Source organism: Doryrhamphus excisus, linkage group LG13, assembly GCF_037039965.1.
Source record: "Doryrhamphus excisus strain RoL-2023G ecotype Guam linkage group LG13, RoL_Dexc_Guam_v1.1, whole genome shotgun sequence".
Lineage (NCBI taxonomy): Eukaryota > Metazoa > Chordata > Actinopteri > Syngnathiformes > Syngnathidae > Doryrhamphus > Doryrhamphus excisus.
Genome location: NC_136369.1, coordinates 17,448,284 through 17,464,286, shown reverse-complemented (window position 1 = coordinate 17,464,286; position 16,003 = coordinate 17,448,284). Strand labels below are relative to the sequence as shown.

Sequence of the window (16,003 nt, the reverse complement as noted above, 5' to 3'; positions counted from 1 at the left end):
TTGTGCTTATTAATCTGTTTAATATTTACACATTGTGATTTGTGTGCAGTCACTCATAAAGGAGATTACCGCCACAATAGCGCCGTCTTATAATCTCGCCTATCCAACAGAATCATCAAATTTAAGACGCCGACGAGAGGCAAGGGAAGGGATTTTTTTATTTTTTTTTTGCCTCAAAGGACGTTGAAATCATCTTAAGTATGTTGTGTTATAAGTTGGATAGAACACAACAATGAGATTTGTTGGATTAATGATATTAAAAGTGATTGTTGTGGATAATATTGATGCCCGCTGCAAGTTTTGGGAAGCTTAGATGTTCTGTCCAAAGGATCAAGTATGTTTATGTGACTTATACGACATTAATTTAACATACAAACAATCCATCGCACTAAAATATACTGATAAGTCGTACAATTAGAAAAGACGTTGAATCATTCAGGAGCTTTACGGTCTTCATTGACTATATAAAGAGTAGGCCGCGGTATTCTATTTTTATCCTTGGCCTCAGGTCGCTCATGTGTTAACTTAGAAGGCTAACTGATTAACAACCTCGCAGATTTTTTTTTTTAATGTTCATGGAAGCAGACACACATTTCCTAATCTGGGAAAAGGAGTGGATATGAAATAGTTTTTTTAACAGCATTTATTCAGTCTCGATGATTTGTTGATTGAAGGACAAACCATGCAGGAACAGACGTGATGAAAATGTTTGTTTGTTTTTTAGGAATGATACCGATACCGATCATCCATGAATGAAATCGGCTGATACCGATCAAGTTTAAATGTACTATTGGCTATATCAGAGGTCAGCAGTAGTGGTGGGCAAAACCGTTCATTCCAGTGAACCGGATCATTCTGGTTCATTCAGTAAAAAGATCAGTTAATTTCGTTAATTTTGGTCATTTCGGTTATTTTGGTCAATTGGTCGTTGGCCTGTGATCTCCCCCTGTGCAAAGACCTGGTCAGCCATGTCGAATCAGTCCGTTCACTCATGTTCACGTCCGTTCTGACCCAACAGTGCAAATCTGAAGTACTATGATGACAGCCCTCCGGATCCGAGCGTCTCAGCTTCCCCGGTCTGGCCTCACGATCCCCCGGATTGACCGGGTCAATCTCTTGGTCTCGGTCCTTCCAATCAGAAAGACCGAGGCCGTAAGATTTAATGAGCCCCAGAGATTTTGGATCAAATATCCAACATCGAGGAACTAAAATCGAGGAGCCACAACTGAATCGTCGGTGTCTTTTAGTCCTCAGTTACTTGACATCAGGAAATCAATCAAAACTACAGACAGAACTACTTTCAGTACTACTTTGTACTAATGATACCGATACCAATCATCCATGAGTGAAATCGGCTGATACCGATCAAGTTTAAATGTACTATTGGCTATATTAGAGGTCAGCAGTAGTGGTGGGCAAAACTGTTAATAACTGGATCATTCTGGTTCATTCAGTAAAAAGATCAGTTAATTTAGTTAATTTAGTTAATTTCAGTAATTTCGGTTATTTCAGTTATTTCGGTTATTTCGGTCAATTGGCCTGTGATCTCCCCCTGTGCATAGACCCGGTCAGTCCGTTCACTCATGTTCACGTTCGTTCCGACTCAACTGAAGTATTATGACAGCCCTCCAAATCCGAGCATCCCAGCTCCCCCGGTCTGGCCTTACGATCCCCCGGATTGACCGGGTCAATTTCTCGGTCTCGGTCTTCAAGACCGAGAGATTGACAGTCAACCCCACCCACCCACAGAGCCAGACATGACGATAGGATAAGACAGGCAAGCACGCAGATAGTCCCGCCTTGCAACTGAACGGACTGAACGGATATTTTAGGGGCGGTGACCTTGCCTTGTTCATTCCGTTCATAAAAAATAACTTGTTATTTTGACTCGTTCTTTCATGACCGACACACCACTAGTCAGCAACTTTTTTTGTTGTGAGAGCTGCTCTTTCAAAATAAGAATAGCCAAGAGCTACTAATGTTTGTAATATTTATTTTCATCGGTCATGCCAAGCCAAACAAAGCCAACATGTTTGTTTTACCGCAACATGACCAAAATGCTGGTCACATTTTGTATTTCAGAATTTTTTTCTCATCTTCTCATATTATTAACTGAAAACCTGAATGAAAAGCAGGCTTGCAGTTGCCTCATATGGTCGTGGGGGGGGGGGGTGGCTACCTGGTGCCCACGGGTACCATGCATGTTGGTGACACCTGGTCTATATATGATATGAAAGGGGGACTATACAGTTTACACTGGTTCAACTTAAGAGGATCAGGCGCCGCCTTTAAAGATAATTTGGATACGCTCCAGCCGGACCCCCTGGCAGTCCAACAAATTGAACCACTTTTGGGTATGTCTGCCTTCTGGGCGCCACACACAGGGGTGGGTGGGGTGGTTGACAGGCATCACCGGTGGTCAATGCATTCACATCCAGAGCAAATTGTCAACACGGACCTGGCTTTTCCTCCACTGAACTACTTTGATATCCCCAAATTCCTTCCCTGCCAATCTAAATTGTGGGAGACCGGAATGTGGGTGCATCGTTTGCCGGTCGCAGTTGTTTGGCGCCCATTAGACCTCCGATGCAACACACACATTAACCGTCGCCCGACAGATCGCAAGCTTTGATAACTCACCGTACCCTGCCAAGGACCTGCCCCTAAATGCCAGGAAAGTGGGCGGGAAAAGGTTGCTATAAAGGGGCGGATGTGATCGGCATAATAAAGGAAGTTACCGCAAATGCCTAAAATGTGCTTGTTCATGGAAATCTGAATGTTTAATAGTTAAATTGACTTTGTGTACAGAATCTCACAGTGTTACAGTAAATTTTGGAATTTACGTTCCCAGAGTACTCATACAGTCCCAGAACATGATGCTACCACTACTATGAATTATCTTAGTTTTCACTTGTGTTGATAGTAAAACTATACTTCTCTATTATTATTAATTATGGAATGTTCAAAGATTGTTGGACTCTTGAGGTTCCACTATCCTATCATTGTCAAAACCATGTCAAACATACACTCACTTTGACTTACAAGAAGAAAGGGCAACCCGGTGCAAAAACATCTCCAATTAAACGGAAGTGCCACAACCTCATAAATTATAGTCAGAGGTTTTTTTTTTTTTTTGAATTTGACGTCTCGGCACGAGTCGGGGCGAAAGAGGAGAGAAGAGGGATTGTATTGCTTTCAAGTGAAGGGGGATCTTGCGCTGCCTTTTGAATTCCCCGGGTAGTAATATGTATGCATGAATTCCATCTTGCTGGATGGGTGACATTTATAACACAACTTAATTATAGAGCTAAAAGCCATCTCTCTATTATTCCTGACAACTCAGAGGGTTCTATTCACTTCTGGCAGCAAAGTAGTTTTGAGGCGCGAGAGGCGATGTTAAACTTCTTGGCCTTTCTATTGGGTGAAGAAGGGGTGCTGAAAAGCTTTTGGAAGAGTAGCATACATTTTACATCAACATGGCAAGTATTTTGGAGCCGATAGTGCAGTCAATTTTAAGGTTAGCCTCATTTAAATGGCGGCAGGGTTTTCCTAAACTCTAACTTCTATAGTGTACATGCAGTGAGTGACATGACCGGACACCTGTGGACCTTTTGGTCTTGTGTGGAACTCAATTCCCAGGACCGGATGTGACCCATCACATCATTTTATGTGGCCTACGAGAGCCTGGGAGCAATGTGTGTTAATTATGAACTTCACCTTTTTTGCTTCTACAGTTGTCCCTCACTACATCAGTATCTCTAAATAATCAAAATCTCTAAATAATCTCTAAAATATAAATATATGAATAAATAAAACTGCACTTTTTGGGGAGTTTTGCCCATCATTCATAGTCCTTATGTGAAACATGAACACAAATGTATTTCTTTCACTTTTCTGTGCATTATTCATTCATTTATTTTCTACCGCTTATCCTCACAAGGGTCACGAGGAGTGGGTGCTGGAGCCTATCCCAGCTGTTTTCTACATGACTTTTAATACTTTTTGATCACCTGTTAATTTATTCATTTTGGAAAAGTGGCAAAAGTAAGGGAGTGATGTTCAAATTGTGACGTAAATTTAAATCTCAATGTTACTTCTCTTTATAACCCCTCTACTCTTGCCTCCTCATTTATGGTATTGCTAGAAAATTTATTGTTTGGTTTAGAAAATCACTGGAAGATAATTTCTTTGAAATAATTTTCATTATAATGTGAGTGTGAATGGTTGTTTGTCTATATGTGCCCTGTGATTGGCTGGCGACCAGTCCAGGGTGTACCCCGCCTCTCGTCCGAAGACAGCTGGGATAGGCTCCAGCACCCCCACGACCCTCGTGAGGAAAAAAGCGGTAGAAAATGAATGAATGAATAATTTTCATTATAAGAAAAACATGATTTTTATTTGGAGTTTCATTCATTTCTACCGCTTATCCTCACATGGGTCGTGGGGGTGCTGGAGCCTATCCCAATCACAGGGCATATATAGACAAACAACCATTCACACTCACATTCATACCTATGGACAATTTGGAGTCGCCAATTAACCTAGCATGTTTTGAATTTGGGAGGAAACGGGGAGATGACCAAGGATGGAATCAAACTTAAGTTTCCTAGCTGTGAGGCCTGAGCGCTAACCACTTGCCTGCCATGCAGCACAATGGGAAATATGTCACAGAAAATATAATATTATGGAAAAAAAAGTCCTGATGGATGAGCTGAAAAAATGTTGATGTTAGAATGATTTGAAGCGTTTAAGAACCATGGGATGGGTTAGCGAATAAAACCAGGGTAATTTGAAGTGTAAATATATCACAATATGCCCGAGGGTGGAGGTTCGAAAAAGCAACCATCGGGGTTGGAAGGCGACCAAACTACAACCGGAACAATGTTACTCTGTAGAATGAGTGGAATGTTACAGTGGAAAAATGGAAAATGGACAACCATTCACACTCACATTCATACCTATGGACAATTTGGAGTCGCTAATTAACCTAGCATGTTTTTGGAATGTGGGAGGAAACCGGAGTACCCGGAGAAAACCCACGCATGCACAGAGAGAACATGCATCCTCAACATGATATAGCGAAATGAAGTTCTCCTCCTATTATGTGTGGAAGTGGTAATTTTTTGGCTTCTTATTGTGTCCTTTTCCCCCCACTCTATCTGAAATCCTTTCTTAAGTGTTTACCTGGCTCTAATATTGATTTCAAAAACATAACATAAACATACATATACATGTTTTCTGTGCTCCAATATTCATATTATCATATCCATATTGAATCCTGACAGTGGCAAATGTGTTGAAAATGTGTTGAAATGTATTATTTTACTGAAGTTTGATCCGGCAACTATCAGATTGGGAGACGGCCACTGTACGACCTGAGCTATACCAATGACTACATTGCCCCATGTTTTGTGTTTCGAACCTTATTAGTATGCTGGAGCCTATCCCAGCTGTCGTCAGGCGAGAGTCGGGGTAAAAATTGGACTGGTGGCCAGCCAATCACAGGGCACATATAGACAAACAACCATTCACACTCACATTCATACCTATGGACAATTTGGAGTCGCCAATTAACCTAGCATGTTTTTGGAATGTGGGAGGAAACCGGAGTACCCGGAGAAAACCCACGTATGCACGGGGAAAACATGCAAATTCCACACAGAGATGGCCGACGGTGGAATTGAACTCAGGTCTCATAGTTGTGAAGCCTGCACGCTAACCACTCGACCACCATGCATTATAATACAAGAAAACGAGTTAATATAAGCCAGCTAACAATGGACGTCATTGGGACACACCGATGAAGCCCTCTAAAAAACAACCCTCACAACTTATCCACTTAGAACTTTAGCACTTTAGCCATATTTAGGCTAGGTTATAATTTCCGCACGACAAGCCACAAGGAAATCCACCTGAGACCGTATGTCTTTATACTCTTTGCAGGGTTCAGTGTATTGTAAACACACGTCTACCGTGGTACTAAACTAGAGCAAAAGAAGTTTGCCATTGTTTACTCAACTTCCAACATAGCGACATTTGCTCGGCTACTTCTTGAAGTATTGTTTTGTATTTATTCGCTGCTGCAACAGAAAAGTTCAACAGAAATCTTCCCGCCTCAGGGACTTCCCACCCTGGCTGGAGAATGTGCTTGCAAGAATGCAGAAAACGGTAAAAAAGGAAAGAAAAACAAACTTGTCTTAAAAGACCATTTGTTTCATTTCAGTGTTTCTTTATGTTTAAACTACTGTGCTTCACAATAGGCTGCCTCGAATAGATGCCGGTATTTGTGGATCTCCTTCGCGTCCATATTGAACTGGTTGGCAAGGACACTACATGGACTGTACCACGATATAATGTGTCCAAACTTTTGACTGGTAATGTATTTTTCTGTAAATTTGTGCAACTTTAGCGGCATTGGACTTTCCATTAAAAGGAAGCATATGGCAGATGGAGAAAGCGAGGGAGGCGCTGGGAGTGAAAAGGAGTGAACGTGTGAACGAGGGAGAAAAGTATAGCTCCTGTCTAACACAGCAACACCGGCCCCATTTCATTTTATATGCTGTCAATCAGCCCCAGGGCGTCTGAGCAGACAGGAAGAAAGCGAAACACGGGAGGGTGGAGAGGTTGAAATAGTGTGGAAGCAAGAAAAAGAATGTAGTGGGCGACACAAAGAAGTCGAGCTGGGATTAACAGCCGGAGTAAGCGATGCGGACGCAGAAAGGCCGGTGGTTCGATACGGCGAGCTTTTTTTTCCTCATTGATTTAATCAGAGGACGCATGCATTATCTCCCATTCCCTTGCTGTCACACACACATCCTCTTATGGATGGAGAAGACATAGCTTACAGAGAGACGGGATGCTTGTAGAGTGATGTGGACCCCTGTGGGCGAGCTTCACGGACTTCCACAGCCATCCAGGCATGCACGGTGAATTTGAATGTGACATCCATTTTCTAGCAAGCGGTTCAATTTAGTCCAATGTGACAAGGGTACCAAATATGACAAAAGTGAGGAAATTGTCATTTTTGATTGTTCTGAGCTCCTGTTTCCATGCAGAATAATAAGCCGTAGTCGCTCGTTCAATCGACTCGTACCTCTGCTGGTTGCAGTCCAGTGGTGCATATGCCATTGTTGCTTGAAAGCATGATTGTTTACACAATGGATATCATTTTTAAAGGTTAAATTATTCAATTAATGGCCGTCATTCAAACAGAAAGGAAATGGAAAACACCTTTGATCGTTTTTGCAACTTCATCCTCTAATGAAGTCCATTGCCATCCACCTTATTATCGGTTAACGATCTGTCTGAGTCTGCATTTACATTACAAGTTTAAGTAGTTTTATAATTGTTTACATGGAATTTACACCGTCACACTGGCAGATATCAGAATAGGATTCCAGATATTTATCCACATTTGGAAGAATTCCGATTCTTATATGTTTATACCTTGTAGAAACCCGCAGTATACTAACCAAATTGGGCCATATGGGATCAAAACAATGGATGTGGAGGACTTGAACCATGCAGCATAATTTAATGAGCCCAAGAGATTTTGGATCAAATATACAACATCGAGGAACTAAAATCGAGGAAACACGACTGAATCTTCGGGGTCTTTTAGTTGTCAGTGACTTGACATCAGGAAATCGGCATTGCCTCAAAACTACAGACAGAACTACTTGTTCTACTTTGTACTAATGATACCGATCATCCATGAGTGAAATCGGCTGATACAGATCAAGTTTAAATGTACTATTGGCTACAGTGAACCGGATCATTCTGGTTCATTCAGTAAAAAGATCCGTTAATTTTGTTCATTTTGTTCATTTCGTTCATTTCCGACACAAATCAGAAGTATGATGACGGCCCTCCGGATCCGAGCGTCTCAGCTTCCCCGATCTGGCCTTACGACCTCCCGGATTGACCGGGTCAATCTCTTGGTATCCGTCTTTCCAATCAGAAAGAGCGAGACTGAGAGATTTAATGAGCCCCAGAGATTTTGGATCAAATATGCAACATCGAGGAACTAAAATCGAGGAGACACAACTGAATATTTGGTGTCTTTTAGTTCCCAGTTACTTGACATCAGGAAATCGGCATTGCCTCAAAACTACAGACAGAACTACTTTCAGTACTACTTTGTAGTAATGATACCGATACCGATCATCCATGAGTGAAATGGGCTGGTACCGATCATGTTTAAATGTACTATTGGCTATATTAGAGGTCAGCAGTAGTGGTGGGCAAAACCGTTCATTTCAGTGAACCGGATCATTCTGGTTCATTCAGTAAAAAGATCCGTTAATTTTGTTAATTTCGTTCATTTTGGTCATTTCAGTTATTTCGGTCAATTGGTTGTTGGCCTGTGATCTCCCCCTGTGCAAAGACCTGGTCGAATCAGTCCGTTCACTCATGTTCACGTTCGTTCCGACCCAATAGCGCAAATCTGAAGTATGGTGACAGCCCTCCGGATCCGAGCGTCTCAGCTTCCTCGGTCTGACCTTACGACGTCCCGGATTGACCAGGTCAATCTCTTGGTCTCGGTCTTTTCAATCAGAAAGACCGAGAGATTTAATGAGCCCCAGAGATTTTGGATCAAATATACAACATCGAGGAACTAAAATCGAGAAGACACTACTGAATCGTCGGTGTCTTTTAGTCCTCAGTGACTTGACATCAGGAAATCGTCATTGTCTCAAAACTACAGACAGAACTACTTTCAGTACTACTTTGTACTAACTGTATATTTACCTAGACTACAATGCGTAGATAATTTACAGCTATGACACGCTTCAGTGTAACTGAGGTCTATCATTTAGTCCCACTGACTGTGAAGCACATAAGCTGAAGACATGGTGTTTCCTGCTGTATTTTGAGTGACTGCATCTAAACTCCAAAGCAGATTGCTTTATTTACAGTAGGACACAACGGTCCCATGGGGAGGGGTGATGGAAACAAACATGCTGTGTTTCAGATAACAGGTGGGGGGGGATGGAGGTGAGTAGGAAAAAGACGAGGTGTTTGCGCGACGGTTTTGTCACGCTTCCTCGGCGATGAGCTGGTTTATAAGAAGTGTAAATGGAGTAGCGAGGGGAAAGGGAACGGGAAGCGCAGTGACAGTGAGCCAAGAAGCAAATGCAAGCCCGGAGGCGAAGGACGGCTGAGCGGAATGACAAGGGACTCGGCAGGCGGGAACTAGCGGGTTTGGTGTGTTGGGCTCTGACCCTTACTGGCCCCATCAGGACCCCGCAGGACGGTGCACTCCTCGATCTGGCCGAAGGTCTCGAAGAGCCGCCGGACGTCATCCTCGCTCTGCTGCTTGCCCAGCATCCCCACAAACAGCTTCCTGTCTTCTGGATTGGAAGAGATGGAGAACAAGAGCTGATGGCACCATTCGTCAGAGCCAACGAGACCCCCAACCCTTTTAGGTTTTAGCAAAAATTGGTTGTGTTGAGTAAGCTAGCTGATGTCCACTGTTTAGCTAAGGTAGACGAATACCTAATAAATCCAATAAAAGCATATTAGCATGTAAAACCTAATGGCAGTGACAGATGCAAATTTACGTATTTTTTGACAGTGCAGAAAAATAGCCTTGCTCACTTTTTCATCTGGGGAACCTCCTTTCATTCACTTTGCACCTTATAGTTTGTTCCGAAATGTCCGCCAAAAAACGAAAGACACGAATACCGATGCAATGCTTCCCATAGCAAATAATGTAAATCAAATTAATCTCTTCCAAACACCCCAAAATACTAACAAATGATACATTTTATAGTGAATAATTATAGTTTTACATGCAGAAAACAATGTCAATAATGTTAGTTCGTCACTCGGTTTTGTATAACGATACCTGACACGGACAACCGCCGCTAGCATAGCTAGGCTAACTTGTTAGCCTCTCCAATTGAATTATTCTGAACTTAAAAAAATACCTTAATTATATTATGAAAGCAGGAAGTGAACAAATGTAACAATTACTGATTGTAAAAGTACCAGATGGAGGGGTAGGATTTAATAAGCTTTGCTTCTTCCTACTCCTTTTGGACATGTGGAACTGTGAACTGATTATGTGATGCATTCAATTGTAATCTGATGCATGTTCAAATGAAATAAAACTATTAACATTACCATTACCAAAAAGGTGTTTCAAATGGCATATGGGTAAGGAGGGCAAATAAATTATGGTATTGCTAGAAAATGTATTGTTTTGTTTAGAAAATCACTGGAAAATAATAATAATAATAATAATAATAATAATAATTTTAATTATAAGAAAAACATGATTTCTGTTATTTTCTGTTATTTTCATTCATTTCTACTGGTCACCAGCCAATCACAGGGCACATATAGACAAACAACCATTCACACTCACATTCATACCTATGGACAATTTTGGAGTCGCCAATTAACCTAGCATGTTTTTGGAATGTGGGAGGAAACCGGAGTACCCGGAGAAAACCCACGCATGCACGGGGAGAACATGCAAACTCCACACAGAGATGACCGAGGGTGGAATTGAACTCGGGTCATCTAGCTGCGAAGCCTGCATGCTAATTTGGTATTTTAATCCATCTAAATTAGTACACTTGTTAAAAATGGCTCCATTCCTGGCGGATGCACTGATAAATATGAAAGGCGTCTAAAGAGAGAAATGTAAAATAAAAACACGGTTTTATATTTTCTTATCCCCCGCGATAAGAAAGAATACTGTGACACATTATCTGCCAGGCATTTGCTGCAGACGTCACATTGTAAAGGTCTCTACGCGTCATCAGCGCCAGGACTTTCAGATAAACGCCTCATTAAAATTTGGACTTCTATATTTACGTACTCTAATGCTCGACTGTCTGGTCGCGTTCTATATATAAACCGTGCGACACGAGGATGTAAAACTTTGCTAAACTAATGAATCACGTCAATTAAAGTACAAAAAAAAAGCATTTAGTGCACTGGCATGTGTAGTCTGAGCAAGAATAACGAATAAAGCTCATCAGCGTGCATAATTACCAGCAAGGGTTCTCCACATTTCCCAGCAATGGCAATTCCAATTCTAGGAAATCATCTTGTTGTGTGCATACTTTTTTATAGTCTATTCAGTTATTCTGTGAATTCTACTTATAACAACAATAACCATCACAAGCACGGTGATGGATCTGGGCTTTAGCGGAGAGAACACCATATAAATCTCATTAATAAATATGTTCTTTTTTTTTTTTTTCTAAGAGCAAATGTAGCAGAGAAAAGTTGTACTCCATTGAGCCATTCCGGAGAGTCAGAAAGCTTAATTTTCCTAATTTATCCTCCCTGTGCTACAATATAGACAGAGCATTCATCTTATTTTACATCTTTTACATTATTCATCTCCAATTCAGCGGTGCTGTGTTGGAATGAAATGGCTACTAGCAAGAGCCCCATCGCCGGAACTGATAGAAAGTGGCAGCGGGAGGAAGAGGACTTTATTGGGAATGACACTGTTGATCTTCAGTGTGAGTCATTTGACTGGTAGGGAGCATTGTGGGGGGTGTGGTGGGGGACAGTGTAAAGGGATGAGGATGGAGCGAGGGCGGGGGTGGGGGGGTTGGGTGAGAGCATCACCTGGGCCTCGACAGATGTGACGCCTCCTGTACCTGCCAGGCCCCATTAGATGCATCTGCTCTAAAAATAAAGCACCCGGGCTCCCTGTTTTGCGGCGGGGAAATCGGATCCTGTTCCATCTCTGTAAAGTTCAAATGAGACACATGCACGCTACCCGCTTGGCCACACAAATGAGCACCTGCATAATCAATAAGACTACCACGCATGCTGCTGCTGCTGCTGCTGTGGCGTCTAGCTGTGTTTTTCCACACATGGCTTCCTTCCTTGTACAAGAGAATATTATAAGACATTCATATCTAGGAAAATATTTGCTTATTTGGGAAGAAAAAAAAAGTCAAAAAATAATAAATCCCATGATGTGAACGTTTAAATATTTATTCCAGCAATTCAAACCATTATCGGCCCCCTATTATGCGAAAGTGACTTTTTAAAGATGTCACAACAGTACTAGTATCCCTACATCCAATACAATACAAGGATGGAGAGTCTTGAACCATATATCGACACTTACTATGGTACCCATTATGTCATTGTATGGTCATATCACCTTGTACTTTGTGACAAAAAAAAATAAAAAAAAATTATATTAGGAAAGCAGGAAGTGAACAAATCTGGATTGGAAGAGATGCAGAACAAAAGCCGATGGCACCATTCCTCAGAGCCAACGAGTTTTAGCAAAAATTGTTTGTATTGAGTAAGCTAGCTGATGTCCACTGTTTAGCTCAGGTAGACGAATACCTAATAAATCCAATACAAGCATATTAGCATGTAAAAACCTAATGGCAGTGACAGATGCAAATTTATTTTTTGACAGTGCAGAAAAATAGCCTTGCTCACTTTTTCATCTGAGGAACCTCATTTCATTCACTTTGCACCTTATAGTTTGTTCCGAAATATCCGACAAAAACCCAAAGACAGGAATACCGAGGTAATGCTTCCCATAGCAAATAATGTAAATCTAATTAATCTTTTCCAAACACCCCAAAATACTAACAAATAATACATTTTATAGTGTGTAATTATAGTTTTACATGCAAGAAAACAATGCAAAATAATAAAAAAATACAAATTGATGGGACTTATTGTTGATGCAGTCTGATGGAATTTAATAGTTTCGTACCTTCATCAAATCACTCACGCTTGCAACTTTATTTGTCGCAGCCTCACACTCAATAAAAAAAATGCACAGATAGTTTGTCAATAATGTCAGTTCGTCACTTGGTTTTGTATAACGATACCGCTGCTAGCATAGCTAGGCCAACTTGCTAGCCTCTCCAATTTAATTATTCTGAACTTAAAATAAGAATTATTATATTAGGAAAGCAGGAAGTGAACAAATGTAACAGTTACTGATTGTAAAAGTGCCAGATGGAGGGGTAGGATTTAATAAGCTTTGCTTCTTCCTACTCCTTTCGGACATGTGGAACTGTGAACTGATTATGGGATGCATTCAATTGTAATCTGATGCATGTTCAATTGAAATAAAACCATTACCATTACCATTACATCCTGTTTATGAGAATCAGACAGGCCAAAAAATCTTCAATTCCCCTTGCTTGAGGCCTGCAAATAGTCGTTTTTTTTCCGTGTTTTCGTGATGTCATGAAGGCACAAAAAATCGGCCTCCTCGAACGAAGTCACACGATTTGAAAAAGTAGCAATGGGTGGTCGTCCAAAGGTCATGAACTCCATAATTTTCCTCGTCATAGTTTTGCTCTTTTCACGCGACCTGGCTCTTTGCCATAGCTTTAGCTTTAGCTTTAGCTTTAGCTTTAGCTTTAGCTTTAGCTTCAGCTTCAGCTTCAGCTTTAGCTTTAGCTTCAGTTCCATTGGTTGCTGTCAGTCTGGCTGTGCAAAAAGTGCAGTAGCTGACTTTCAGACCTTTGCGGAGGTAAATACGATCCGTTTTATATGTTGAGTATTAGATTTTCATATGTCGATTCCCTAAAATTAAGGAAATCGGCGTAACCTTAATGTACTTGCGTTATTTTTCCCTTTTCGGAAGCCAAGTAGTCGGGGTGAATAATAGCTCCAAATAACTTTGGTCACGACTACGCAGTATGACATTAGTGACGGTACTTCGAGCAGCGTTATTCCGGGTTCAGAGTTCAGAACATTTGTTCCCATCCACGTAAATAGTGACAAGTGGACTGGCGTCAAGCTAACTTTGGAACTTTGGAACTTCCACGGATGTTCGGCTTGAGCAGATGTTGGGTAAAATTAGCTTGACCGCCGCTGGAGGCGGCAAAGAGGAAATAGGATGGAAGGCCGTAGCCCGTGACCTAATTTGCTGTGACGGTCCGTCTATCTTTCAGATTTCCACCGAGGTGTCCCTGTTAAATGGGCAGAGTGCAGTTTTACAGGCCCCCCCCACAGTGTGTTAATGTTGTGGGACAAAAAGTCTCATCTCGGTCCTGGCCCGAGGAGATCTAATGGTGGCTTTACAAGGCTAATTAACAAGCCATGAGCGAGGTAATGAACTTTTCCAAATGTGCTGGCAAACGCAAAAATAAATTACACCCCAGCGAAGGCATTAAAGGAAGTGTGAGTGTACTTCAGAGCCTTCCTGTGGGAGAGCCACGGCGAGAAAATGAATTCGGAGCCGCTATCTTTTCATTGCCTGACCTGAGAGCGTCTCAGTGCGTGCCCTGGCCTGAGTATTGATTGCTATTAATTAGTCTTCTTTGCACCTGTCTCCAAAGCTGCTCGCGCTGGAGTTTTAGTTCCTTCCTTCCTCTCCCATGGCTACTTGCAAGCCCTAAATTGGCATTTTATGAATACCTTGTAAAGCACCCTGTGCGTTCAGGAGATGACACTGCGACTTTAAAGAGTGATCCATTAAAAGGAACCAGATATGCGAAAATGAGAGAACCTTATGTTCACTCGTATGTTTGTAGAGGAGGCCTTCCCGTCGAGCTAACATGAGGCGTACATACAAATCTATAAACTACAACTACAGTTCTTGCTATACAAGACATTGGCATTACCAGATGTGGCTGTAAGTAACCCCCGATGTAGTATTAACAACTTTATCTCTGTATGCGCTTGAAACTCTTGCATGTTATACTTGCCATAAAGTTGTTTACAGTCAACTCATCAGCGTTAACAGTTGGTTCCCTACTGCTATTACAACATTGGTTGTGGTTCTCTTGTCTAATGGCAGTTAAATATTAGCATTCTGGGCTGCACGGTGTTCTAGTGGTTAGCGCGCAGACCTCATCATTTATACAAGTATCGATTATTTTCTGCCATATTTTGTTTTGAAAAATCCCAGATTCGTCAAAGACTCAGAAATCCACAACGCACAAAAATATGGCACCCTATTCGTATTAGTACGGTTACGACTACAGTTCTTCCTATACAAGACATTGGCATTACCAGATGTGGCTGTAGGTAACCCCCTGATGTAGTTTTAACAACTTTATCTATCTCTGTATGCGCTTGAAACTCTTGCATGTTATACTTGCCGCAAAGTTGTTTACAATCAACTCATCAGCGTTAACAGTTGGTTTCCTACTGCTATTACAACATTGGTTGTGGTTCTCTTGTCTAATGGCAGTTAAATATTAGCATTCTGGGCTGCACGGTGTTCTAGTGGTTAGCGCGCAGACCTCATCATTTATACAAGTATCGATTATTTTCTGCCATATTTTGTTTTGAAAAATCCCAGATTCGTCAAAGACTCAGAAATCCACAACGCACAAAAATATGGCGCACTATTCGTATTAGTACGGTTACGACTACAGTTCTTCCTATACAAGACATTGGCATTACCAGATGTGGCTGTAGGTAACCCCCTGATGTAGTTTTAACAACTTTATCTATCTCTGTATGCGCTTGAAACTCTTGCATGTTATACTTGCCGCAAAGTTGTTTACAATCAACTCATCAGCGTTAACAGTTGGTTTCCTACTGCTATTACAACATTGGTTGTGGTTCTGTTGTCTTATGGCAGTTAAATGTTAGCATTCTGGGCTGCACGGTGTTCTAGTGGTTAGCGCGCAGACCTGATCATTTATACAAGTATCGATTATTTTCTGCCATATTTTGTTTTGAAAAATCCCAGATTCGTCAAAGACTCAGAAATCCACAACGCACAAAAATATGGCGCACTATTCGTATTAGTACGGTTACGACTACAGTTCTTCCTATACAAGACATTGGCATTACCAGATGTGGCTGTAGGTAACCCCCTGATGTAGTTTTAACAACTTTATCTATCTCTGTATGCGCTTGAAACTCTTGCATGTTATACTTGCCGCAAAGTTGTTTACAATCAACTCATCAGCGTTAACAGTTGGTTCCCTACTGCTATTACAACATTGGTTGTGGTTCTGTTGTCTTATGGCAGTTAAATGTTAGCATTCTGGGCTGCACGGTGTTCTAGTGGTTAGCGCGCAGACCTCAT

General features: G+C 41.4%; 1 protein-coding gene and 1 long non-coding RNA gene across 11 annotated transcripts in view; one reads left to right on the top strand and one right to left on the bottom strand.

Annotated features, from left to right (window-relative positions):
* The window catches only part of celf6 (CUGBP Elav-like family member 6), a 196,122-nt gene that overhangs the window by 38,716 nt on the left and 141,403 nt on the right, over nucleotides 1-16,003 (bottom strand). For 8 of the 10 annotated variants that reach the window (XR_013629670.1, XR_013629671.1, XM_058089008.2 and 5 more), the window contains exon 4: nucleotides 9,225-9,353. The exons of the other annotated variants lie outside the window; for them this stretch is intronic. Coding sequence is in view for 6 of the 8 variants with exons in the window: in XM_058089008.2 (XP_057944991.1) it covers nucleotides 9,225-9,353 (129 nt within the window). In the remaining 2 variants the exon portion in view is untranslated. The remainder of the gene's footprint in view (nucleotides 1-9,224; nucleotides 9,354-16,003) is intronic. 10 annotated transcript variants of the gene reach the window in all.
* Nucleotides 1-16,003, top strand: part of LOC131139402 (uncharacterized) — a 76,706-nt gene that overhangs the window by 15,621 nt on the left and 45,082 nt on the right. The window lies entirely within an intron of this gene.